This window comes from Aythya ferina, assembly GCF_964211825.1.
Source record: "Aythya ferina genome assembly, chromosome: 20".
NCBI classification, from domain to species: domain Eukaryota; kingdom Metazoa; phylum Chordata; class Aves; order Anseriformes; family Anatidae; genus Aythya; species Aythya ferina.
The window spans coordinates 5,205,577-5,231,228 of NC_140318.1; the positions used below are offsets into that span (position 1 = coordinate 5,205,577).

Here is a 25,652-nt window from a genome sequence, read left to right on the forward strand (position 1 = left end):
AATAATATCCCAAGGGGAGAGACAGAGCTGGATTTTGATGCTACAAACATCCTACGTGACGCCCACGTTTTAACACCACCACCTAAGTACAAGCCTTTTTCAATCTGGCCTTCGTCTGATTGCGACCTGGTGGCCCGAGGGTGATCTTTGGTCACCTCACCAGACAGCACAGCAGGCAGAGAGCAAAGAGTCCCCAGAAATGGGGAAATCTGAGGCCGGGGAGGAGTTGAGCATGCACCGGGCTCAGCTTTGGTCTGATAAGTTTATCAAGCACTGCCGGCTGCTAACTGTCAGCCGGCGAAGTGGGCCTGTTAGGGAGGAGGAACAGCTCCCAGGGCAAGATAGGACAGCCCAGGCCTTATCAGAGAGCCTGAGCCAAAGAGGGAACTGGAGAGCAAGCACTTTCCAACCACTTCATCTGAACAGCAGACAGATTGGCAGGAAAGGCCTGTCAGCCCCTCGCTCCTGCTGCCCCGACAAGCCCCAGCCCATGCGAATAACCGGTAAGTGCAGCATGGAAAGTGCCGACGTGAACACAGAGGCCCGAAGGAATGGGCAGGGGAAGGTTTTCCTAGAAACATTGCCTGAAGGGGAAAGTCAGATTTGCAGCCAACAATTCAGATGCTTGCTGAACAAACTGCTCCTCCGGACAGCATTTCCCCAGCAGGCTGCCTTCCTGAGCTTCGGCAGGACGACTCCAGCACTTCAGACCAACACCACGCCAAGTTTTGGTGTACAGACAATCATTTTGTTTACCCTTTATCGTTCCATGAAAAATAGTTTGAAAAGCATTAAGTGAATAGAAGAAAAATCTGGCCATCCCTTTCCATGTGTTAGAAGTATGGGCCAGCAAGTTCCCCCTTCACTCTTACTCCACGGAAGCAACAACCAAATCTACGCAGCCAAAGATCACAGCAGGGGCTCCCCCACGTTTGGAGGAGCTCCCTGGGACAAGCCCAGCCTGTGCAAGCCCCCTGTGTGCACCCCTCAGCCACGACAGGGAGGGTGAAAGAAGATTCCTGCACAGCACAGCCTCTGCTTAGTTTCCTGCTACAGACGTGCTGTGGAGGATGAAAATGGTGTAAGACCATCAGCTTCGACACACTGCACTCCTCCAGTCTGCCCAACCGTACTGCAGTGAGGTCGCTGCTCCCGTAGCACAGACCCCACAACAGCAGCCATCCCCTATCAGGCTCAAGTGCAAACTCTGGTCCTGCAGGATGGGGTCACACTTGGCTGCCTGCAACAAGTGCAGTCCCAAGCCCTCCAGGATAGGCAAGGAAGGAAACATTCTGCAGCAGCAGCATAGGCCGGGACATCCCCTCTGCAAGGTAGTTTACTCAAAGGCTCCCTTTCTGGTAAGTAAGATCTACTGGGGAGTGATTTGTCTCAGTCCTATTTTAGATGCATGTTCTAGGAGGAGAAATCATGTCTTTAATGCACCTACTTCTCCCACTGATCAGAAAGGGAACCTAGCCTATGTAGACATCTAAAGTTACATGAGATGAGTCACACCCCTGTGGTTTCTGCACCACTCTCAGGCCACATTTCTCACAGCTTTCTGCTCCAGCCCATAACCTGCTGTTCTCCAAGCCATCAGCCACCTCTAAACCATTTCACTCCGCGGCACATAACGGGCTTCCAAGTAAGCTCTAAGCACAACATCCACACTCAGCAGCGGCCATCACACTTCTCAGGTTCAAGGCTTTCTCATCAAGAACCATGAGTTAAAAAAAAGACACAAAACCACCTACCATTGATTCTGCTTTCTCTTTGAATAATTTTAAAGCAATTGGACTTTATCTTACATCCCAGGCTCTTCTATATTAGGAACTTTGGTGGGATTTTCAGCAGTGGCTAAGTCCGCTGGTTTTTCTCTTTATAAAATAGAAGTTATCGCTCGCTTCAGTTGGGGAAGGGGAAGTCAGATGATGGAGCATTCCTGTTCTTAAGAAGACCCCATCCTGAGATTGTGGACATGGTGAACCCATGTGTCACTCAGACATCCCTGCCCAGTGCCTTATTTAGATCCAGCCTGTACTTGACTGTAAATCAGTCTGGCTCAATGGACACCCAGGGGCCAGAACACCTGGAAAAGAGGTCAGAAACTGGAAGTGCATTTTTTTTTTTTTTTTTTTTTTTGCTATTGTAGCATCAATATACAATACAAGCAAGGTCCTTGTATTGTGATCATCCTTAAAAATATTTGCCCAAATTTGAGTAGTATATATGATGCAGAACTGATGAAGTGGAACTTCAGTCAGCTGGACTTCCAGTCTTGCTTCATAGAAGTTACACATCAATTATGCTACATAATGTCATAACAGTGTTGTTATGAGACTCAAATACTTATGGTACTTCACACTTAAATGGCACATTCTTCCTAAAGATTTCAAAATGGAAACCATTTGGAAAGAATTCAAAGATGGAAACATCTTATCCTCATTTTACAGACAAGGAAACCAAGAGCTAGGGAGAGATAAAGCGACTAACCCAAAGCCATACAGAGAGTGAGCGAAAGAGCTAAGAAATAAACCAAGACATTTCAGCTCCAGCTCTTATTTTATTGTCTGTGGGCAAAATTCAGACCTGTTGTGATGTAAACAGCTGCATAATTCACATCACCAGTTATACTGGTGGAATTTTGGTACAGTTTGGTACATTCTCTATGAATAATCAGGTATATGAACATCCTGGAGCCCTGGGACATCTTCGCTCACACTACATCACCCAAGTCTGGAAGCAGCCACTAAATATCATGACCTATTTTAAGCCCCATCCCTGTGTTTCTTTGTTTTTAACACATTACAAAAGTGTTCCCACTGAAGAGGGCACAACATACAACTGTTGGCAGGGTTTAGCCCCCTAGTCTGCAAGCTTTCCTCACAACATCATTAGAAGTTTCTTCACGGGAGATGCAGCACAGCCACTGTGGTTGTCAGAATCAATTTATTTTGTGTCCTAAAAATAAGTTATTGGTACCACCTCCCTGTCCCCACTTCCTCGGACCTGAAGTCCCCGGCAATCTTAGCTCGGAAGGGAATGTGACTCAGGCCTTCAACTGAAGGGTTGTCATCTGCAAGCCATTAAGACTGGATGTGGCCGTGGTTTTATCATTGGCCACCAGCTGCCTCTACAACTCTTGCCTCCTCCCCAATGATTCAGCAAATCTTCTCTGAGGAGAAAAACAAGCATACAAGTGAACAAATCACAATGTCAGATTACAAAGATGAGCGGGGAAAAGCTGCGGCTCAAAGGAGGGAGATAAAAGCCGGTGAAGCTGCACGACACAAGGACTGAAGGGCCTCGCAAAGACTTTTTCTGGAGGGTGGCAACAAAAGTTTGAAAAATACGATTGTAATTTGGAGTCTTTACACCTTAAAACATTGCTGACTAAAGAGTACATAATGTGGAAGGAAATGAAGCATAGTCTCCCCTCTGTTATCTGGGCATTGCACAGGGCTGATATGGATTTTTACTGGTACAACTGAGCTGAGAAGTCCGTTCTGGTTTATACTGGAACAAAGTTCTACCAAGCTAACTATTTTCAGAAGGAGTTTCTGCTCACCATAACCAACATTTTCAATGGCTCAGAAGCCCATTAGCAGGAACTTTAAACATTACTGTTCCTGGAAGAAAAGAAGCTCTGAGTTATGTCATATGGTACCTAAGGCTCAAGAGAAGGCAATTAGAAATAACCTTTAAACTTCTGACAGTTTTGGCCAACATATTTTATAGCTACAGCTCTTCTCCACAAATATTTTATTTTCTGATAGAAGCATATTTCTGAGGTGGAACACAGTATCAACTTAACAGCTCATGGTACAGAGTACGTACAATTGAAAGTAAAGAAGAAATTTCAGCTGGACGGTAGATAGATGTGATATCTCCTGAAATGGCATTCTGCCCAGACACTCCAGTCAAAGTCTATCATTCCAAAAATGCCATGAAATCCTAATGGAAACAGAAGTGTTTGCAATTTACAGCGCACTCATGTCACATTTTGGGAATGTTTCAACCCACTTGGACCTCCAGTACCCATACAAGAGATGCATCCTTTCACAAGAGTAAATCCAACAATAAGTACAGAAGGAAAGAGGAGCTCAAGAACCACACATAGGTGTACTGTGGATGGATAAACTTGGGTTTCAATTGCTTTCATACTCTTCCTGAACTAGCACCTTAGAACAGCACAGAGATCAACATTTCAATACTGAAATATAACTAAGGAGGACTGCCTTATACATGAATACATAAGCCCATAGTAAGGTGCTTATATATTCACCTCACTGTTAAGTTACAGCCCACAGAGCCTTCTGAAACCACACATGACCCTACAACCTTCAAAAATACATAATTTGTAGCAGATACATACTACTTCAGGGGGTTGTACCATGGCTCACCAGGGCAACAGCTGGCAATGTAAGGACAAACACAAAGCCTGAGGGAAAGTAAAAGTAAAGAACTGGAGTGCCTCAGACCCAGTCACCTACCCAGGGCTGCCAACCCTTATCATGGGACTTGAAGAGGTAGGTGGAAGAGCACAGAATAGGAATGAAAGCAGAACAAAGCACTCCTTGCCCCTTTTCCAAGGGCTGCTAGAGGGAGCAGGGTGTTAGTGTAGGTACTTACAGTGCCCAGCTGCTCTTGCCTGTGAAAGATGAAGGAAGCACTCACAGCACAAAACAGAAAAATTAGTGAAAATTGGAAGGCTGAATGGGTAGCAGACTTCAGGCCAGGAAGCTTCTGCAGATACCAAGCTACATGAGGAAAAAATAATTGCTATAGCAATCCCAAAGTATTTAATTCCTGGTGGACAGCACTTCCTTTCTCAATTTATCCAGTGTTTCAGGCTCTATAAACGTTGACTACCTCCAAACCTCACACAAAGAATTAACACCACCAAAGCCACACACACAAATAACACTACGGGGGTCCCCTTTTAAAGCATTTCCCTTTGCAGTGCTGCGACCTGCTCTCACAGGTTTAGGGGTTTTCCTCTCAAGCCTAACAATAATCAGGTGTATTCCTTAAAGCTTGACTGTCAGAGTCAAGGGAATTAGATGTTTATTAAGCCTGATGGCTGCAGAGAACTGAAAATGTGGTGCCACTGCACCCTGCAGGCTGAAAACAGAGCATCATTATTTATTTAATTATTTAATTATTTTTTTTTTTCTTTTTTATCACAGTTTCTAAGCCAGGCCATCACTTTTGGGAGGGAGCCTGGCTAAGGACGCCGGGGCATTTGGGTCTAGCAGCTCTGCTTCTGCCCCATACCAGAGCAACAAACAATTCTATCACCTACCCGGCTGGAATGAGCAGGAAAACCAGCAGCAGCTGGAGCACAAACACACACACACACACACACCAAAAATGCCCCAGCTGGAGCTGCCCCACACACTGTGGCTGCTGTTTGTGGGGTACCTGGGGATGGGGAGCATGGTGAGACAGAGGGAGGTTTGACTCTGTGGGGCCAGGAGCGCAGCCCCGGCCCTGGGGAGGGGTTGGTGGCTGTACTGCCCCTGATGTGCTGCTGGTGTTGGATGGTGCCCATGGTGTGATGCTGCCTGGCACCAAAGTCCAGTGGAAACGTGCTGCGTGGGCCCAGTGCTAAAGGAGACCTTCACCTGCTGAAGCTGCTGCCTTGTTCTGCTTTAGCCCTCTTGATCTGGAACAACAGAAACGGGCATGCTTGGGGAGGGGATTGCAAGACAGGGATCTGGTGAGCTAGGGAAGATACGACATCCCCATGGACACTACATGTGGTGTAGGATGCATGAGGGTGGCTTTCTGCCTGCTTCCAGGGGGCTGGAGCTGAGTGCAGTGTATGGAGGGTCAATGCCGTGCGTCCTGTGACTACGTTCATTGGACCTGTGCCCTGCTGGCCCCAGGTTACTTTTGCCAGGAGAACAATCTGCAAGGTCTCCCACAAGAAACATCTTTCGTTTTCTCACTGCAGTCCTTCATTAACACTTAGCAAAGCAAACTTATCTTAATACCTGTGTTTCCATTTTACTTTGTCAACGTACTCTACTGATATCCACTAACTCCAGTAGAGCAGAGGCAGAGCATGAAGCCTGTTGTGCAGCAAATACACTTTCATACAAATTTGTAATTCACTGCCTGAAGGGTTTCTCTCACATAGGATGGGAGATCTTCTAAAAACAGGCAACTAGAGGTAGTTTGGCCGCTTGTTTTTAAAACTTTACAGTCCTTTACAGTTACCAGTGTGCTCCTGGGGAGCTGGGGATAAAATAAGACCCACTCCTTACACGACTACATCCATTCTCATCAAAAATCTGGAAAACAACTTCATTTTCATGTGTTCCCAAGAAAGCCGCATGTCTGTGCATGCCACAGGCAGAAAGCAAAGAGTCCTTTGACTTGTTTCTTAGGGATGGGTACAACAACCCCCAGGTGTTGCTGGGATCACAACTACTTGCCGGCTTCTCTGAAGGTTTTCTGATTGTGACGTGAAATTTCCTGTTTAACCTTGCTCAAAAATGAGATAGGGGCCTGTCCAATTACACCAGGATTCTGAAGCCAGGTTTTCAGGTTCAATTCCCATTGGACACCAGCTGTCCTTTGTGACCGTAACCAAATACGCATTTGCTTTTTCTGTTCTCTAATCTATCAGACAAGAGGAGTGCTGGCATATTCTGATAGGAATACCAGAATATTTGGTGTCCTGAACAGCTGCAGTTCGTAAATGGCGGATATGATAAATATTTGTCAAGGCATGACAATGTCATGTCAGGAAAGTGAGCGAGGGGCACATACCTGAAGTGATGATGTATTATTTTAGCTCTTTGAAGTCCGCCCAGTCTGGTCCCGGAATGCAGTAAAAGCCAATGTCAACATCCACCCAGACAAGCTGAAACTGCTGTTGCCGTACCTGGCCTATTACATGGTAAGTCTGGGCATCTGCCCGTGGTCCTGGCTGAGGCTGCTAGGAGGTGGCGCAGGGGTGGATCACCTGGATGCTCCTGGCTCTCTGCAGGTTCTGAAGTCCCACCACTAAGTACCCGAGCTTCGTGTCAAGAGAAAAAGGGAAGGCAAACTTTGCTGTTGAACAGAAGCTACAGCCATGGATGGTTCAGTAACTGTTAGCTCCATTGGTGCCAGTCTGCTTTGCAGCTCGGTCAAACACACAGTAGAGACCAGAATCTAAATCAGCTGGAAACACACCTGAAAATAGGCAAAATTGCATTCTCAAATCTTTCCATCCTTGAGAAGTACACCCTGTCTGCGTTGACGGACATGTGGAAAACAGACAAGGTGCCCTTTTCCTTATCCCACATGAATTAAAATTCTGTGCAATGACTTCAGCATCAAGCCTAGCCCGTGATCCTGGAAATAAAGCCAGCAGGACAAAAACACTTCCTGGCAGTGAATTATTCCCTTCTGTTGGATGTAGCGTATGTTGTCCTTACTAGCTAACACGCTTCTCCATTCCATTTTGACTTCGCCAGAATTAACAAAGACTGCAAGAAGAAGGCAATGTGGCAGAGCTTCAGGTTCGTAGAGGTTGTCCGCTCTGGCCATTAGTCTGCTATCGCTGGCTGGATTGGTACCGTGCAGTCACAGAAATTAAAGATCTGATGGCATTGTCTGGGTCTTGGTCATTCCCCAGAGTGTTACAAGTGGAAGGTTTATCAGTAGTGGTTGGTAATATGCTCTAGTGCACGGTTTAATATAATTTCAATCTCCTGCACTTGTGTGAGGATTCTCAAGGCTTCAGCATTACGTTCCCTGTTTTTTGTTAGATTGATATATTTCCTTACATTTGGCCTTCATCCCACAAAGGCAACATCTGCAGGGCTCTCACACAGTGACGCCAGTCTACCTCAGCCATGGTTTGGCTTCAGCCTACTGAAGGACAAGTTTGCTGGGGCTCCTGCAACGCAACTTAGAGTAAAAACCGGGTCAAGGCATTGACACATAGCCGCACTCCTAGCTATATATACATACGTAAACCTCTGGTGGGGACTCGCTCCTTGGGTGCAGGCACCATGGCTCGCTGGGGGATCCTGTGTCTTGCCTTGTGCTGCTACCTTGGGGTAGCATGGGCTGCAACGGTAAGTACAGAGGCATTTCTTATAACTTGGAAAACTTTTTGCCTGTTCCCACCTGAATGGCAGCAGCAGCAACCTGTGGGCCTTCCATGAGGAACCAAAGGGATGGTTGGTGAAGGGAGGCTGCGAGTCAGCCCATGTGTGGGGACCCTCCAGCCAGGGTACGCTGTGGTTGCTGGCATCATGAGGAGCCTGAGCCACGAAGGACTGCAATGGATTCACTTTTCCCTCTTCTCAATGGTGCCACATTTAGCTGGGTGTGGTGCACACCGAGGGAGGTTTCGTGGAAGGCGAGAATAAACGGCTGGGACTCTTCGGGGACTACATCGACATCTTCAGAGGGATCCCCTTTGCTGCCCCCCCAAAGACTCTGGAAGATCCCCAACCTCATCCTGGATGGGATGGTAAGATCCAGTCTTTGGATGCCTTTGGGTTTGTTTTGTTTCCAACTTTTGTCTCCTTAGTCCATTAGAGTTAGGTAGAAGGTACTGCACTAACAGTGCCCTATGCAATGCCAAGACAAAGCTGAGTCTCGGGGCAGGTATGAGAGTCTGCATCTAAGTGCTCCTAAGTGACCACCTGAAGTAACAAATCTGAAGCACAGCATCTGAATCTCTCCTTCTCATGCCCTGGCTGTCCAGAGCTAGTTCACACAGGAAAGGGCACCCCGTTGTCACTCCCTTGGGCCAGTCACGGTGGCTGGGGAGGTTTTGCTGCCTCTGTGCTGGACTTAGGGAGGTGAGGAAGGATGGATGGATGGACAGCTTGCAACCAAAAGACAGAGCTGACAGCTCTATCTAGGACCTGGTGTATTCTCTTTCTCCTCTTAGGAACGCTGAAGGCAAAAGACTTCAAAAACCGCTGCATGCAGATGACACTGACGCAAAATGATGTCCGAGGGAAAGAAGACTGCCTCTACCTGAATATCTGGATCCCTCAAGGGAAGAAACAAGGTATGTGCTTGGCAGAGACCTGGGGAGGAGATTCTCAGTTGCTTTCTGCGGACAAACGGTTTTGGAGCATCTCTCAGCAGCTATGTTCTTATGGTGGGCAGCTGCAGAAGCAGTGGGAAGGGTAGGAGCAGTGTCAGGCAGTGTTCCTCAGCTGCAGCGGGTTGGGAGTTTCAGTCACTTCTACAGAGCAGAGATGTTTTTGGCCATAGCATATTGCAAAGTATCACGCCCTTGAAGGGAAGACATCCCTTTCTGGACAAATGTGTGTCCTACGACCCTAGGAATGATACAAAAGTCCTTTTCTGGTCAAGGAAGGAAAGGAATTTGTTTGGAATGATCTTTCGGAAAGAGGGGGCTTTGTTTGGGATGATCTTTCTCCCAGTTTGCATCTCTGTCCCAGCTTTGTCAGCCCATAGGAAAGGTCCACACATATTTACTGTCCTGGGAACACTTTGCCTGTGGTTAGGGTGAGGTGACAAGGAAGGCAGGGGAATTTGCACCAGCCCCAGGAGGTCTGTAATGCCCAAGTGGGCATTAGGGTTGGCTCTGGCTATGTCGTGGTTCACACTGCTTGTCCTCCTCTTCTCCCAGTCTCGACCAACTTGCCAGTGATGGTGTGGATCTACGGTGGTGCCTTCCTTGTCGGAGGAGGGCAGGGAGCCAATTTCCTCGACAATTACCTCTACGATGGCGAGGAGATCGCCGTGAGGGGCAACGTGATCGTGGTGACCCTGAACTACCGCGTGGGGCCCCTGGGCTTCCTGAGCACTGGAGACTCAAACATGCCAGGTACCCGAGCTGCTCTCTTTTAGGGGATCCTGCCACAGGACCCCACCTTATCGGCTTTGGCTGTGCCCTGACCCAACGGCGGGTGCCCTCTGTTGCTCAGGGAACTACGGGCTGAAGGACCAGCACATGGCTATTGCCTGGGTGAAGAGGAATATCAAGGCCTTCGGGGGTGACCCAGACAACATCACCATCTTCGGAGAGTCAGCCGGTGCCACCAGTGTCTCCCTGCAGGTCTGTTGTCCTTGTCAGCCTCCACTGCAGCCACTTTTCTTTCCTGTGAATGGGACAGCCAGTCCCTTTGGCACTCTGCAGCTTTCCTTCACCTGATCAGCATCCTCTGCTGCTCGGGGACAGCAAGGCTCAGCCTCTTTGTTGTGTAGCTACTCCTTTTTCACCCTAATCAGCTGCCCCACTGCAGGCACATGTCCTCACTTTGGGGATCTCTGGTGAAACGTCCCCCTGCTCCTCTTCCTCCCTTTTCCCCATATCACCTTTTAACTACTGAGCCTGTTCAGTGTCACAAGAGCTGGCAGCTTCCCTGGCCTCGTGCACAAGCTGTGTGGGGGATCAGCCAGCTCTGGCAGGCAATCGTCTCTTCAGGAATTCATTACTGAGATCGACTGATTCTATTTCGTGCTGCAGATACTGTCCCCGAAGAATGCGGGCCTGTTCAAGAGAGCCATCAGCCAGAGCGGCGTCAGCCTGTGCAGCTGGGCCATCCAGAAGGACCCACTCTACTGGGCTAAAAAGGTAACGTGCGGGTTGGGACCCAGCTGGCACACGGGACCGTTGGGGACCCCACACACCTACCTGGGCTGGCTGGATCACAGCCACCCTGGGCAGCAATCCTGAAGCTGAAGTCTTGCTCAAGGGAACAAACAAAAATGGCATTTCATAAAGAGCATAACAAGCAAGGGACGCAGGGGAGCCATGCAGCCAAACATGAATTCTTTGAGATAACACCAACCTCTTCTCTACGGAGCTGGGGATGAAGCCTGACTTCCGAGGGTAATGCCATGAGGTTCTTCTCTCTCTCCTTCCGCAGGTTGGACAAGAAGTGGGCTGCCCCATAAGCAACACCACAGCCTTGGCCAACTGCCTGCGTGTCAGCGACCCCAAAGCCGTGACGCTGGCCTACCACCTGCAGCTCGTCAACCTGAACAGTAAGTCCTGCAGCCTGTGCTGGGTCCTCCGCTTCTGGTCTGCACTTTCTGTTTTGTGAAAGCAGCAATACCAGAACATAGCTTAAACCCCCCCCCCAAAAAAAAAAAAAAATTGACTGCAGTTGATGTTGCAGGCCAACACCTGGCAGGCAAATCTCTTGCTTTTCACCTCCACCTCCAAAAAGAGGTTTACTGAACAAGATCCTGTGGTCACCCTGCCCCTTGGTGACATCCTTCCCATGCTGAAGTCACCCCCCAAGCTCTCATTCCTCCCAGCCTGTTCTTTCTACAATTCCTCAAGCACTGGCATATGCTAGGCCATGCATCTGCTTTGCTGTGCTCCTAACATATTCTGGTTTTGTCTCCTGCTGCAGGTCCCCTGGTTCATACACTTGCCATCACGCCTGTCGTCGATGGAGACTTCCTCCCAGACATACCAGAGAAACTCTTTGCCAACGCTGCTGACATCGACTACATCGCTGGGGTCAACAACATGGATGGACACTTCTTTGCTGGCATCGATATACCTGCTATCAACCGCCCGCTGGTGAAAATCACTGCGTAAGAAAACGACTTTCTTAAAACCCTTACCGAAAGGAACTTTATCTTTAATTATCCCCCCCCACACTCCAAGGACTTAGACCTCACTGGAGAAGGCACTAGCTTCAAAACAGGCTGTCACTCCAAGCTGGGGTGTCTAACAGATATGTTGCCAAGTCCAGAGTCTTCAAGAGAAAGGACTGTTAGTGGGGAAGCCTCCTCAGATATCTTTAAGGTGCTCCTGAACTCAGTGGTAGTGAGCGATAGGCTTGGCAGCCCTGCTGTTCTTCTGTGCAGAGCAGGTACAAAAAAAAATGCTGGGTGCCTACCCTCTAAGACTCCTTTTTCAGGACTAAAGGAGCTTGTGTCCCATTTGGACTCAAGCTGCTCTGCTGAGAAAGTTGTGGAGCATGTGCCCTACATCTAAGAGCTGGACTGAAATCCCTGGCTTTTATTCCTCCAAACAGCTGCTGACCGCAGGGTTGGATGTGAATATCAAAGGGAGCTGGGATCAGTTCCCATGCCCTGCCTCAAGCTGCTGGTCCATAATTGGTGGAAATCTTGTCTTTCTAGGAGCGACGTCTATGAACTGGTCAAAGGACTCACTGCGGACAGGGGGGAAAGAGGAGCCAACCTCACGTACAATATGTACACCGAGCTGTGGGGCGACAAGCCAGATCAGGAAGTGATGAAGAGGACAGTGGTGGACCTGGCTACTGACTACATTTTCCTGATTCCCACGCAGTGGGCACTGAATCTGCACCTGCAGAATGCCCGGTGAGCAGCCCAGGGATGGCAGCAGCCCAAAGACTGAGGTGGGGGGCCTGAAATGCTGCACTCCCAGCACAAGGGGCTGAGGAGCTGTTGAAGAGGGCTGAAATTGAAGGAGTCACCTACATGTGGCTTGTACAAACATTACTTCACTAATGCTATAAAGGAGTCATGATGAGAAACAGTTTTAAATTGCCTTTAAAACAAGTTTTTGCATCTCAAAAACACCCAGCTTCATCCTGGCACTGTTCAAATCCATGAGACACACCAGCTGGATGATATGAGGGTTAGAGTGACAATCAGAAGTGGAACTTAAAGATTATCAGATAGAAGAATGTTTTCTCCTGAAAGCAATTCTTAGACAATTCCAAGCACACAAGCATCTTAGAAAGCTGAATGTCTGTCTGATGTTTGGAACATAGTTGTGAATCTGCACCCCCTTTTCAGCTCTTATCAAGTCTATTTTATTTCCCCAGGAGTGGCAAGACATACAGCTATGTGTTCTCCCAGCCATCTCGGATGCCCGTCTACCCAAGCTGGGTAGGAGCAGACCACGCTGATGACCTGCAGTACGTGTTTGGGAAACCCTTCGCCACCCCTCTAGGCTACCTGCCAAAGCACAGGACTGTCTCAGCTGCCATGATTGCTTATTGGACCAACTTTGCCAGGACAGGGTAAGTGGTTCTGGTTCCACACACGGGGCTTGCTACAGCACTCCAACCTGCTGCTGTTGCCTATCAACTTTTCAGAAGCAGTTCTCAAAAGCAGGGTGCCCGCTGTCTATGTTTCCATTACAAGCCTGGTTCTATGTCTCCCAGTGGTGGAGTTTGCTCTGGGCCCTCCTCATCCAGAGAACACCCAGGGACAGCAAAAGCATTTTCAGAACCTGTGCTCTCTGCTTAAACTTAATGTTGAAGCTTGTTTCTGAACTCTGGAGTTCAGGCAGTAGTTAAACTGCTGCGTGCAGCCAGGACAGATGCTGGGGGGACCAAAGCAGGAGAATACACATCAGCAAGTTGCTCCTAGGTTGTAGAATTACTATCACTTGTCTCAATGTCAAACTCTTTCCTTGCACTCTCTTAAAGCCTCATGTGAGTACAGGCAGGATCCCCAGACAACACAAACATTGCTACATCCACAAGCTGCCCTCATAAAACAGAACTTCTCTCTCTTTTTTCCCAGTGATCCCAACACAGGGTATTCAGAGGTGCCCATTACCTGGCTGCCCTACACCACGGAGGGCGGTTACTACCTGGATATCAACAACAACTTAAACTACGATTCCGTGAAGCAGAACCTGAGAGCCCCATTCGTGAACTACTGGAACGCCGTCTATCTGAAACTGCCACAGGTTGCCACCACCCCATAGACTGTGGAGCTGCTGAGAAACTAAGGAGAACCACCTTGTAAAGACAGACTTAGTTCATTAAAGGCTTGCTTGTAACTGAGTGATTTCATTTTCTCCGTGTCTTTGTCGTGACATGATTTTGTCTCTAGCATTACAGTCAGGCAGGGAGCAACATCCAGCCCCTGGGCAAAGCATTTTCCCCTGACACAGCAATAGCTCGGTTAAGCTGCTGATGCATCAGTGCCATAGCTTGGTCTGCTCTGCCAGCTTTTTGGCTCAGGAATTGTTTTTCCTTGTTGTCTGCGTGATCTGTAGCAGGACGGACCCAATCCTGATCTGTGCCTTTGGATGCTGCCACCTTACAATCGTCCACGGTAATAACAAACAACTCATAGATAACTGCAGCTGTAATGTATGCAACACAAACCTCTTAGTGAATCATTGCCGAGTTCACTATTAAAAAACAGAAAATAAACACAGGGGAAGTTATTCTGCATGGGTTTATGGCCACGAGTCTGCTTGGCATAGGAACTAAAGCTCAGGAAGGAAGAAGAGGGTCAGGATTTGTCACCCAGGATTTGTGCCTGGCATGATTCCCGACTTGACACCACTGCGGGTGTTGATCAGTCTTGGAAAAGGAGACCCCAGAGCTCGGTGCAAAGCAGGGGAAGGAGAATTGCTCCCAGCCCTCTGCCTGCCTGGCTTGGAGCTGCTGCAGCGCGAGCAGTGCCAGGGCAGCCAGGGAATGGAGGCACAGGGGCAGCGCTGGATATGGGATGCACAGGGTGTATACATTGAATATAGGATGCCCAGGAGGCAGAGCTGGATATAGGCTGCCTCCCCTTCCCCAGACCAAACACCCCCAGCTCCCTCAGCCGCCCCTCACAGACTTGTTTCCAGACCCCTCACCCGCTTCACATCCCTGCTCTGGACACACCACAGCACCTCCACATCCTTGTCGTGAGGGACCCAAAACTGAACCCAGCACTCGAGGTGCGGCCTCAGCAGAGCAGGGCAGAGGGGGGAAAACACCTCCCTGGCCCTGCTGGGAACCTTGGAGGCGCGGAACCATCGCGCTGAGGCCGCGGGGAGGCGCCGGGCGGCTGCCGGGCGGGCCGGGGAGATGGCGGCGGGCGGGAGGTGCTGGGGAGAGAGGGGCTCGGCTGTGGTGCGGGTGCCCCGCACGCCGCGCATGGTGTCCGTGGAGTACCCGGGGCTGGTGCGGGATGTCGGAGCCATGCTGCGGACCCTGGGAGGAGAGGAAGGGGTGTCGAGGGTGAGGGGTTGCTGGGGAGCGCGGTTCGAGGCTTTGGGTGGGGTGGGGGTGAATGGGGGGCTGGCGTTGGGATCCCCTCATTGGGGTCCCCCTGTTGGGATCCCCTCATTTGTGGGCTGCTGGGGTTTAGGGGTGGTTTGTCTCGAGGTTTCGGGGTGATGCGGCTCGCCTGGGCTGCAGCCGGGTGAGGGAGGTGGGACGGGAGGTGTCAAATGGGGTGGGAGCACCCTTGGGTGCTGCAGGAAGCCGCCAGCCCTGGTGCTGCTAACAGAGACTGGCCCTGTCCTCCCCGACACAGATCTACGCCGACCCTGCCAAAAGGCTGGAGCTGTGTTTCCGCCCCAAGGACCCTTACTGCCACCCCGTGTGCGCCAACCGCTTCCCCACCTCCACCATGCTGCTCAAGGTGAGGAGGAGGACCACGAGGAGGAAGACGCAGAAGGACACGGAAGAGCCAGCCCAGCCAGAAGTCCACTTTGAAATGGAAATCATTGGGATTGTCACCACCGTTTACAAATTTCAAGGTAATACCTGTGTTTGGGTCCGCAGGGCGTAAAGGTTGATGAGAAGGGCTGAGGGGAAAGGGAAATGTTTCCCCTGAGGAATTTAAGACTGCAAAGAAAAGCAAGTCGTCTGTTGTTACAGCCTCCTTTCTGTATAAACCTTCACATGGACTTATCAGACAACTGCTCCTGAAAGCTGAGTGTTGTGAGAAGTGTTATCTTCACTATGATTTCACGGTGTTTTAATGTTTCCTTCTCACAGGAATGTCTGATTTCCAGTACCTGGCAATGCACTCCGGTCCTGATGGCAAACAAACCTCCATGTATGACAAAGTCCTAATGCTCAAACCAGAGAAGGAAGAGTTTTTCAATAGAGAATTACCTCTCTACATCCCTCCACCAATTTTCTCACGTCTAGACACTCCTGTTGACTATTTTTATCGGCCAGATACCCAACACCGGTTAGTGCCTTTTCTCCTGATAAATAGTCCATGTTGGTTCTTGAAAGGAAAGGAATATGAAACATTTTGTTGGATTGATATACACTTAAAACAGGTTTTAAAGTTCAAGTTTCATTTTTCATCACACAAGATGCATCCAATGCATTCAGCGTTAAATATATTGTTCATGTATTTCATCAGTATCAGCTGCTGAATGCTTCAATAGAAGATCACTGCTCCACGCAGGACATGACATGCAGTGTAGGATGCATGAGGGTGGCTTTCTGCCTGCTTCCAGGGGGCTGGAGCTGAGTGCAGAGTATGGAGAGGCAATGCCGTGTGTCGTGTGACTACGCTCACTGCACCTGTGCCCTGCTGGCCCCAGGTTACTTTTGCCAGGAGAACAATCTGCAAGGTCTCCCACAAGAAACATCTTTCGTTTTCTCACTGCAGTCCTTCATTAACACTTAGCAAAGCAAACTTATCTTAATACCTGTGTTTCCATTTCACTTTGTCAACGTACTCTACTGATATCCACTAACTCCAGTAGAGCAGAATGTGAAGCCTGTTGTGCAGCAAATATATTTTGTGCAAATTAGTTATCAACTGTCTGAATGGTTTCTATCAGATAGTGCAGGGCATCTCCTTCAACAGGCAACTAGAGGTAGTTTGTCCGCTTGCTTTTAAAACTTGAAATCACCTTTCCTCAGTGGTGAGTCCTTTACAGTTACCAGAGTGCTCCCTGGGGAGCTGGGGATAAAATAAGACCCACTCCTTACAGGGCTATATCCCTTCACATCAAAAATCAAAAAAACATGCTACATTTTTATGTGTTCCTAGGAAAGCCACATGTTTGCGCATGCCACAGGCAGAAAGCAAACACAGTCCTTTGCCTTGTTTCCTAGGGATGGGTACAACAACCCCCAGGTGTCTGGTGAGAACCTCATTGGCCTCAGCAGGGCCCGTCGCCCACACAATGCTATCTTTTTGAACTTTGATGAGGAAGAAGTCCCAACAAAACCCCTGGATGCTGCTGTACAGACCTGGAAGAAAGTGTGCACCAATGCTGTGGATAGAAAGGTGGAGGAAGAGCTGAGGAAGGTACGTATCGCACCCCTGAGTTTGGCTGAGCACTCTACAGTTGCATGCTGTGTCTGCAAGGACTGCATGCAGCCATTTTCTTTGACTTCCCAGAAAACTGTTGGGATCTCAACTACTTGGTGGCTTCTCTTATGGTTTTCTCATTGTGACGTGAAATTTCCTGTTTAACCTTGTTCAAGATAAGGGCCCATTCAGAAGCCAGGCTTCTGAAGCCAGGCTTTCAGATTCAGTTCCCATTGGACACCAGCTGTCTTTTGTGACCGTAGCCAAATATGCATTTGCTTTTTCTGTTCTCTAATCTATCAGAGAACAAGGGTGCTGGAATATTCTGATAGGGATACCAGAATATTTGGCGTCCTGAACAGCTGTGGTTCCCCTTGTAAATGACAGATATGATAAATATTTGTCAGGGCATGACAATGTCATGTCAGGAAAGTGAGCGAGGGGCACATACCTGAAGTGATGATGTATTATTTTAGCTCTTTGAAGTCCGCCCAGTCTGGTCCCGGAATGCAGTAAAAGCCAATGTCAACATCCACCCAGACAAGCTGAAACTGCTGTTGCCGTACCTGGCCTATTACATGGTAAGTCTGGGCATCTGCCCGTGGTCCTGGCTGAGGCTGCTAGGAGGTGGCGCAGGGGTGGATCACCTGGATGCTCCTGGCTCTCTGCAGGTTCTGAGGTCCCACCACTAAGTACCCGAGCTTCATGTCAAGAGAAAAAGGGAAGGCAATTTGGTCACACATTCAAACTGATTGTCCACCTGGCAGTGGTATCAGATTTTTTCCAAACAGATTTTCTTGTGATCTTGCAAGTTGATTTTTAAAGGCACACAAATATTTGGCCTTCAGTGCATAGATTGCCCATGTTTCAGTATGTAAATACTGGTTGTGAAAAGCAAGGAAGGAGTTAGTAAAAGAAATATTTGGACAATGCAGGAAATTACTAGAATTGTCTAAGAGCCTCTGCAGCACAACTATTTGTTGTAACCATCTACCCCTGTATGTTTACACAGCTAACAGGTCCCTGGAGGAGCTTATGGGTTAGGTTTGGGTATGACCCCAGAAAACACCCTGAAGCAAAGATTTATCAAGTACTGGACTTCCGAATTCGCTGTGGAATGAAATACGGTAAAAGGGCCCAACCCACAGGCACCCTCTTTGCTTTCTGGTTAATCCTTGTTGTTATTTTCATTTGTTTCAAACTTTATTGCTGTACCTGCTTTGATGAAAAGGACATCTTTTATAAACTCCTTTAAAACCTTATTTTATACCATGCGGTATTTCTACCCTCATTTGGCACATCCCAATCCCCAGGAACAGCTGGCTGACTTTCCATAGAAAATTCTATGGAATTTTCTGGAATTCTATGGAATTTTATGGAAAATTCTATTCTGTTTCCGTAGATTCTGTTGCTTCCATGGTAGCTTTCCCTCAGTGAACTCAACATTTGTGCAGGGCACCAGGTCTGAGGCTTTAGGACAAAGGTTCCCTTGCACTGTGACTTTGTAGAGGGAAAGTTGAGGGAAAGGACCTTCTGGGTCATGTAATATGTCCACAAGAGAGCTGACATCCAGTCACGATCAGATCTTATAGATCCCTCTTTCCAACCAAAAGGGTTTTTGTTTATGTGACACCTCTCCTCTCCCCATCTCGCAAATTCAGCATATCCCAAAGATCATTTCACACGCTAGTCCAGCACTTCTATTATGGAGCTAGTGCTACTCTGCAGAATGCTTACCTTCAGTTCATTATTGGTTTTCTTTTTTCACCTCTAGGTTATGCACCTAACGATATGCCAGTGAAAGCAAAACGCAGCACGTATAACTACAGCCTGCCCATCACTGTCAAAAAGCCAGGTATGCTGTGCCAGCAGACGGGATGTCTGGCTCTGCTCTTTCTTTGGGTTACTCCATCTTAGTCTCAGGTAGTGAAAAGTCTTCCTGCATTCCAGCTGAGCCAAAATTGGCACTCCCTCCCTATCTGTAATATTATGCTGTTGTTAAAACCAACAGGAGAGTCTCCTGCTGGACAGTGTTGGGAGAAGCTTTGATACATGTCTGGCTGAGCCAGACAGAAGCGAGATCCGTAAGCAACATTGTGAGAACTCAACATGCACTTGTGCTTGGTGATAGTGCAGCACAGATTAGGAGGGGAGGGTTTTTTGTTTGTTTTGGTTTGTTTCTTTGCCAAAGGAAAGTAGAAAAGATTAAAAGTATCAACAAAGGTGCTGTGGAAGGAACACAGCCAAACTCACCACCTTTCTGGAGACTGATCTGCTCTGCAGAAACATCTCTGAAGAATCAGCAGTTCACTTGCTGGGTTGCTGTTTTTTGCTGATCAGCAAAGTTGCATCAACATAGAGAAGCAACAGTACAATGCTACAGTGAAATACGTCCCTAATCGTGCCTCTGTTGCCTTTCAGTAAGTCATACAGTCAGTGTGCATGATCTGAAGCAGGGACTTGGTACTTCTGGTTCATCCAGTGCAAAAAAGTCTGCCTCCAGCAGGTATAAGCTGAAGGTAAGCATTACTCTCTTTTACCAGAATCTTGAAATAGTATCGTAAAAAGGAAACGTTTCCTATTTTATAAGTCATTAGGGGCACAGATTTCTCTTTGAGACCTGAATGAGTTGATGGGTAAAAGCTTACCTGGGAAGCTGCTAGCTGAACGTGTCACTCCAGAACTTCATCTGCTGCTCACTGAATATATTTCTTACACGCTGCAAGATGGAAATTGTAGTCTTACCCCTAGTCTTAAACATGATGAGCGTTTTGTTTCAGTTTATAAAGTTGGAGAACTTTATGGGCAGCAAAGTGCAAAACATTGCCGTGTGTTTATCATCTTGCAGAATCCAGCAAGGCAAAATAAATATTTAAACAGGAGTCTATTTTTTTCCTCCTTTTTGCTAGAACAAAACTTCTGATCCGCTGTTACGTAGTAACAAGCTACAGCTAGAGCTGCAGCTTGGATATTGCCTTGGAACAGAATTGTGTAGGAAATGCCTTGTGCCAGGGTTGCCCCATTACACCACAAAACACGCATTAAATCCTTGCTATCTTTGCTCTTCTTAGGAATCCATCTACATTTTCCGAGAAGGAGCCTTACCCCCTTACCGGCAGATGTTCTACCAACTCTGTGACTTGAACGTGGAAAGGTATGGCACCCTTTCAGCTGCGTCATGTTAGAACTAGATTTCAAAGCCTGTTGTTTATATCCAGTCCATTACACTTGCTCTCCTTGACCAGCAACAGAAGAGGTATTTAGCTTCTTAATAAAAATAGAACAGACTTTTATTCCTTTCTCATACGACAGCTAGGTGAATAACCAAATATGCTAGTCCAGCTCAATGAAACTGAAGTAAGCCACAGTCTGTCTTACTTGAAGCCTGCATCTGACTGTAGAAGACTAATATTTCACCCCCTTTTTACTCCTTTTTAGCTTACAGAAAATCATCCATCGGAATGATGGTGCAGAGACAGAATGCACAGAGCGGGATGGGTGGTGCCTTCCGAAGACAAGCGATGATCTGCGCGATAGCATGTCCCTGATGATAAAGCAGATCATCAGATCCACTAGACCTGGTAAGGATGTTTCTGAACCTCAGAGTGCCGAGCAGTGTAGTACTACCTACCTGATGACATTGAGATGATGAATCAGGATATTGCCATCAATGCTGGGGAAGCAGCGTTGCTTTATTTGCAGCCTCTGTGCAGAATTAAGTGCTCTTTAACACCTGGTGCTCCCTGGGCTTTAGTGCATCACAGTGTACGAGCTGCAGCTGTTATCCTGCATGTGAATGTGGGTTGGAGGAATAGCTAGGAGTAAAGAATTTCTTTTTAATCTTTCCTGTATTGTAGCTTTCAAGTTTTAAATGTCTTTGCCCAGCGATAGTGAAGCTATCATCCTTACTGATGTATCTCTTGGTGACATTAAGATTTTTTTTTCCTTTTTATTGATGGCATATATCTTACAAACAAGAAGCGAGGAAATTATTTTTGCTGGGCCAAATCAATATCCCAGTGAATTAGCTCAGAATCAGATAGGAGATGAGACATGACACTGCAGATCTGCTGCTGTTCTAAGAGCATTCCAGGGGTGTGAAAACATTGCTTTTTTCCTTTTTTAAAAATTCTATTAAGATGTGCAACCTTAGCTGTGATCTTCAGATTTTTTCTGCCTTTCTCTTTTTGTTTTACGAACTCTGCTGTATATTCTCCCATGTTGCACTGAGATGCATCAGAATGTTTTCCTCTCTTTCTTCCCAATGAAGCTCTTTTCTCAAGTACAACAAGCAATGAAGATGGCAAAGAGCAGCTGGCATATGAGTCTGGAGAGGATGAGGATGATGAAGAGGAGGAGGAAGAGGACTTCAAGCCTTCTGACGGGAGTGAAAATGAAATGGAAACAGAAATTCTGGACTATGTGTGAATTTGGTGAGTAGTCTTGCTGCTGTTGGACAGAATATTCTTGGCTCTTGTTCCTTGAGTGCTGAGGGCTCAGCAACCATACACAGGATGTGGGAAACCAGAACTTGCACTAAGTTGCCAGCTACCTACCTGTACTGACTGTGGTACCTGCTGATGGCTGTCATTTTGGATGTTCAGGAGGCATTGCCCACATTTCCATAATTGCTGGATAATAAGCCCTCAAGACATTGACAGGGGATATAGATTTCTTGCTGGCCTCCAAATGGCATTTAATGTAGCATCTCAACAGGCTGCCAAGAAGAGAGACCAGAGTCCAAACCATCTGGAAATTACACCTGAAAACAGAAGTTGCAGTCCCGTATCTCTCCGTCTATGAGAAGTACACCTTGTCTGGGTTGATGGCCATGTGGAAAATAGAAAAACTGCCCAAGGAGGTGCTGAGGGAAAGCACCCCGATGTTACTCGAGTCCATAAAGGCAGGGTGCTGCTCTTTCCTTTGACTAAGGTGACTTAAAATTCTGTGCAATGACTTCAGCATCAAGCCTAGCCTGTGATCCTGGAAATAAAGCCAGCAGGACAAAAACACTTCCTGGCAGTGAATTATTCCCTTCTGTTGGATGTAGCGTATGTTGTCCTTACTAGCTAACACGCTTCTCCATTCCATTTTGACTTCGCCAGAATTAACAAAGACTGCAAGAAGAAGGCAATGTGGCAGAGCTTCAGGTTCGTAGAGGTTGCCCGCTCTGGCCATTAGTCTGCTATCGCTGGCTGGATTGGTACTGTGCAGTCACAGAAATTAAAGATCTGCTGGCATTTCCTGGGTCTTTTTCATTCCCCAGAGTGTCACAAGTGGAAGGTTTATCAGTAGTGGTTGGTAATATGCTCTACTGCATATATATTCTAATATCAGATATATGAGGACTGGCTCCTTATGGGTGCACACCCTATAGCTCACTGGGAAATCCTGTGCTTTGCCTTGTGCTGCTACCTCAGGGTAGCATGGGCTGCAACAATAAGTACAGAGGCATTTGTTACAGCTTTATGATTTTGTAAGCAGGGCTGTGTATTACTCTGCCTGGGGAGAACCAGCCAAGGTAAACCGTAGGTGCTGGTAATGTGCAAGGCCAGAGGCACAAGTGGTTGTGCAGCAGATTTACCTTTCTCAATACAATGCAAGCAGGGAACTAGGAAAAAAGGAGAGATGCTGTGGGCACTCTACTTCCAGGTAAGAATACCTACCTGTGCTCAGGTGTGAGCAGGCACCAAGAATAAAATGCCAGGAAAAATACCTGAAGCCCAGCTTTCTATCAACAACAGGCCAGAGTTTACGTATTTTCCAGCTGTTTCTGAAATGCCTCTGTCTGGGAAGACTGCAGTTACATGGATGCTTAATTCTGCCTTAGTAGGTAATGACATTAGCAGCACTACCTACACAATACAATCCTTTAGTTTTCAAAAACTCAGCTTTAAAGTAATCTATGTAACAAAAGACAAAGAAATTCTGTGCCTCAGGGCTGTATCTGTAATACCCACACTCAGAGCCGTTACACCACCCAACCAATCTCCACTGCAGTCTGTGTAATTATAAAATAGAAAATAAACATGCTGGCCATGCTAGGAAAGGAACCCTTGAACTCCAAAGGAATGATGCCTCAAACCAAAACAGACCACTATCCATAACATAAGGACCAACCCTTGCAGTTGCTCTTAAAACCATTGCTAATATGAAAAGGAGTAAAACCAGTAAATTAGAGGTCACATTTATACTATTGGAAAATGTACCAGGCCCAACAACTCAGACTCAAACGACCAGGGTTAGTTGAAAGCAGGAATCAGATCTGCAAACAAAAAAGCCTTGTTTCTTCATTCAAGCCCAAAACAAAGCTCAACTCACGTACTGCACGGTACAACCCCAGGCTCAGTCCTTACCTCATCCACGGTCAGATCCATTTCCTTTCTCCAGGAACGGGCCAGCATTTTGGGAAGGAAGATAGGACACCCCCTGCCTTGGGGCAGAGACGTTTGAGCATCGATATTTTATTGCAAAGACTAATTACATTGCTGTGTACAAGTCACACTGGGCAGTGTGCTCCTTCATTGAAGTGGTACAAAATACATATGGTACAGCCAGTCCCTCCGGTGATGCTGAGCTGCCGAGGGAAAAAGGCAGGAGGGGAAAAGGAAGGGGACGGTGACAGCGGGGTGGGCAGGAGCTGGCAGGCACAGAGCGGCGCGGGGCCGAGGGGAGGCCCCGGGGTGCTGGTACCAGGCTCCAGGCAGGGAGAGGGGGAAACAGGAGGCAGGCTCTGCGTCAGGGTGCCAGGGGCTCCCATCATGTGCAGCGTGGGCATGGTGGGCCAGGCCGTGCCACCCTAAGGGGACACGGGGCTGGCAGAGCTGGTGCCAGCCCCGTTGGTCAAGAAGCAAGCGGCCTCTCCCCGCCTGGTGCCACGGGTCCCACCACCTCCTGCCACCAGCCCTGGTCCCCTGAGCGTGAGATCGCAGCATTGCTGCAGCCCAGGCCCCTCTCCTGGAGCCGGGGAATGTGTGGCCCCTGCCCGGCAGCACGGACAGACAGGGAGGAGAGGGTGGGGTGGGAGGAAGTGCTTAAATGAGATGGCCCAGCAGGTCCAGGAGCAAAGAAAACATAAAAAATAATAATTAAAAAAAAAGTTTTAAAAAGGAAATAAAATCCCCCCTTTGGTTAGTGTTTCCTACAGTCAATAAAAGAAGCATCTCTGCCCCTGCTCCATCAACTAGTGGGAGAGAAACAAGGGAGAGAGGGAGGCCAGAGCGGTCTGTGCCTCAGAGCGTGGCAGCGCAAGGCTGCTGCTTCCAGCAGCCGAAAACAGCAGGGGGGAGAGGAGAGGGACTGGGCTGCAGGGCAGGGGGAGGCTGGGTTAGTAAAATGTACAAGTTCATCTCTTCTATTTACAACCAATAAATATTGAAAAAAAAAAAAAAAAAAAAGTAAACATTTTCGTTTTATACAAAAGAAGTCTCATTGCTGCTTCTCCCATGGTCAGTGTTTGAAAAAGTCTGGTTAAAGCCCAAGGTGAGTGGCACTTTCTGGGGGGCAGGCGGCGGCACCGGGGTACTCAGAGCACCCCAAGCTCTGTCTCGCCTCCTCGCCCACCTGCGCAGACCCAGGGTCTCTATTTACACAGATTTGGACAGAAATTCACTCTCCTCTTCCTCGCTAGGCTGGCAGCTCTGGGGGCATGGGGAGGCGCGCAAAGCTTCCCCCGCCTGCAGAAGAGACACTGGCGTTTGATCTTTGGTGCAGGTTTGAACGCGGGCTGGCGAAGTCCAGCTGCATCGGGGAGAGGAGCAAGACCACGCGAAGGCTTCCAGTCATTGAGAGCACGAGGCGCCCGCTCCATCGCGGCACGCACGCAGCCCTTCCCGGGGCTCCCAGCACCGGCACGGGGCTGAATCCTTTCCAGCGTGCCTCCTCGTCCACGGCTTCTCCCAGGATAAGGACGTGGAGGTAAAACCAACGCTGGGAAGCTCCCGGAGCAGCTTCCTTGCAAACGGCCCCTCTGCAGGCCTCCGCTCCCCGGCTCGCGCGGACACAAGGCACCTACGGCAGAGAGGCGGGCTCCTGCTCTGGGCAGGCCGGCGGCTGGACGAGTGGCGCACCGTGGAAGGTTTGAAAAATAAAAATAATAAAACAGAGAGATTTCCCCCCGCTGCCTTCCTGTGTAGAGCAAAAAAAAAAAAAAAAAAAAAAAGACCTGATTGAAACAGGAGCTTGTGCAGAGAGAGGCGGAGGCCACCGGTTGCCAAAGCGCCCTGGCTCTCGGTGCGGGCGAGGGTCGCTCCTCGCCGTGCCGGTGGCACGGGGACCAGCCACAGCCGGGCCCGGAGCAGCCTGCCCCCAAGGCCCCATCGGTGAGGGGTGGCAGTGGGGCTGAGGCTAGAAGATGCCTTTGGCGATCTTCAGGCCTTTCTGCTTCATCCTGGGCAGGGTGGAGCTGGAGCCGTGCTTGATCTTCACCCCCTTGGAGAAACCCCGCTTCTTCAGCACGAAGTCGTAGTTGGCGGCCGAGTTCATGGCGTAGAAGACGTTGGCGTTGTCAGGGATTTTCAGCTCTAGAAGTGTCCAAGGACAGGGGTCAGTTGGACACCCCAAAAAGGGCTGTGAGGAGTCCCTGGGGGCTGGCACCCCCCTGCTGCCACCTCCCGGCCCTGCTCCCCCCTGTGCTCCCCAGGCTGAGGTGTGGTCAGCTGGGGACACAGCCAGGGCCTGGAAAGCCTCCC

At 48.5% G+C, this 25,652-nt stretch overlaps 4 protein-coding genes across 14 annotated transcripts in view; 2 read left to right on the forward strand and 2 right to left on the reverse strand.

Moving 5' to 3' along the window:
• LOC311421766 (uncharacterized protein) overlaps positions 1-5,373 on the reverse strand; it is a 24,348-nt gene extending 18,975 nt beyond the window's left edge. For 2 of the 5 annotated variants that reach the window (XR_014684998.1, XM_084494076.1), the window contains exon 1: positions 4,633-5,362. The gene's annotated coding sequence lies outside the window, so the exon portion shown is untranslated. Of the gene's footprint in view, positions 1-4,632 lie in introns of all 5 variants that reach the window. The other 3 variants (XR_014684997.1, XM_084494077.1, XM_084494075.1) reach the window with 3 other exon arrangements.
• CEL (carboxyl ester lipase) lies at positions 405-13,739 on the forward strand. 2 transcript variants are annotated; one of them, XM_084494061.1, is made up of 12 exons: positions 405-503; positions 6,806-6,910; positions 8,142-8,479; positions 8,906-9,028; positions 9,620-9,817; positions 9,918-10,048; positions 10,460-10,567; positions 10,863-10,980; positions 11,355-11,541; positions 12,094-12,297; positions 12,768-12,965; positions 13,474-13,739. In XM_084494061.1, exons 4-12 carry the CDS (start codon positions 8,941-8,943, stop codon positions 13,658-13,660), a joined length of 1,419 nt encoding a protein of 472 aa, XP_084350187.1. In that variant the 5' UTR covers positions 405-503; positions 6,806-6,910; positions 8,142-8,479; positions 8,906-8,940; the 3' UTR covers positions 13,661-13,739. The 2 variants fall into 2 exon arrangements, with proteins under 2 accessions (XP_084350187.1, XP_084350186.1); XM_084494060.1 differs by lacking the exons at positions 405-503; positions 6,806-6,910 and adding an exon at positions 7,831-8,078 and having other exon boundaries at positions 8,329-8,479.
• Positions 13,740-14,747: 1,008 nt separating this feature from the next.
• Positions 14,748-25,067, forward strand: GTF3C5 (general transcription factor IIIC subunit 5). 3 transcript variants are annotated; one of them, XM_084494064.1, is made up of 12 exons: positions 14,748-14,915; positions 15,214-15,439; positions 15,681-15,879; positions 16,764-16,959; positions 17,439-17,543; positions 17,975-18,089; positions 18,737-18,817; positions 19,384-19,481; positions 20,034-20,116; positions 20,401-20,543; positions 21,233-21,395; positions 21,679-25,067. In XM_084494064.1, exons 1-11 carry the CDS (start codon positions 14,763-14,765, stop codon positions 21,388-21,390), a joined length of 1,557 nt encoding a protein of 518 aa, XP_084350190.1. In that variant the 5' UTR covers positions 14,748-14,762; the 3' UTR covers positions 21,391-21,395; positions 21,679-25,067. The 3 variants fall into 3 exon arrangements, with proteins under 3 accessions (XP_084350190.1, XP_084350189.1, XP_084350188.1); XM_084494063.1 differs by having other exon boundaries at positions 24,676-25,067; XM_084494062.1 differs by having other exon boundaries at positions 21,233-25,067.
• RALGDS (ral guanine nucleotide dissociation stimulator) overlaps positions 23,411-25,652 on the reverse strand; it is a 47,864-nt gene continuing 45,622 nt past the window's right edge. For all 4 annotated transcript variants that reach the window (XM_084494059.1, XM_084494057.1, XM_084494058.1 and 1 more), the window contains exon 18: positions 23,411-25,484. In XM_084494059.1, coding sequence (XP_084350185.1) covers positions 25,309-25,484 — 176 coding nt within the window. In that variant the 3' untranslated portion in view covers positions 23,411-25,308. The remainder of the gene's footprint in view (positions 25,485-25,652) is intronic.

Coding starts and splice junctions, on each gene's coding strand:
- CEL (XM_084494060.1), top strand. CDS start 8,013: ATGGCTCGCTGGGGGATCCTGTGTCTTGCCTTGTGCTGCTACCTTGGG. Junction 9,029..9,619: donor CCCTCAAGGGAAGAAACAAG/GTATGTGCTTGG, acceptor CTCTTCTCCCAG/TCTCGACCAACTTGCCAGTG. Junction 9,818..9,917: donor TGGAGACTCAAACATGCCAG/GTACCCGAGCTG, acceptor TCTGTTGCTCAG/GGAACTACGGGCTGAAGGAC.
- GTF3C5 (XM_084494062.1), top strand. CDS start 14,763: ATGGCGGCGGGCGGGAGGTGCTGGGGAGAGAGGGGCTCGGCTGTGGTG. Junction 15,440..15,680: donor CACCGTTTACAAATTTCAAG/GTAATACCTGTG, acceptor TCCTTCTCACAG/GAATGTCTGATTTCCAGTAC. Junction 20,544..21,232: donor CATCAGATCCACTAGACCTG/GTAAGGATGTTT, acceptor TTCCCAATGAAG/CTCTTTTCTCAAGTACAACA.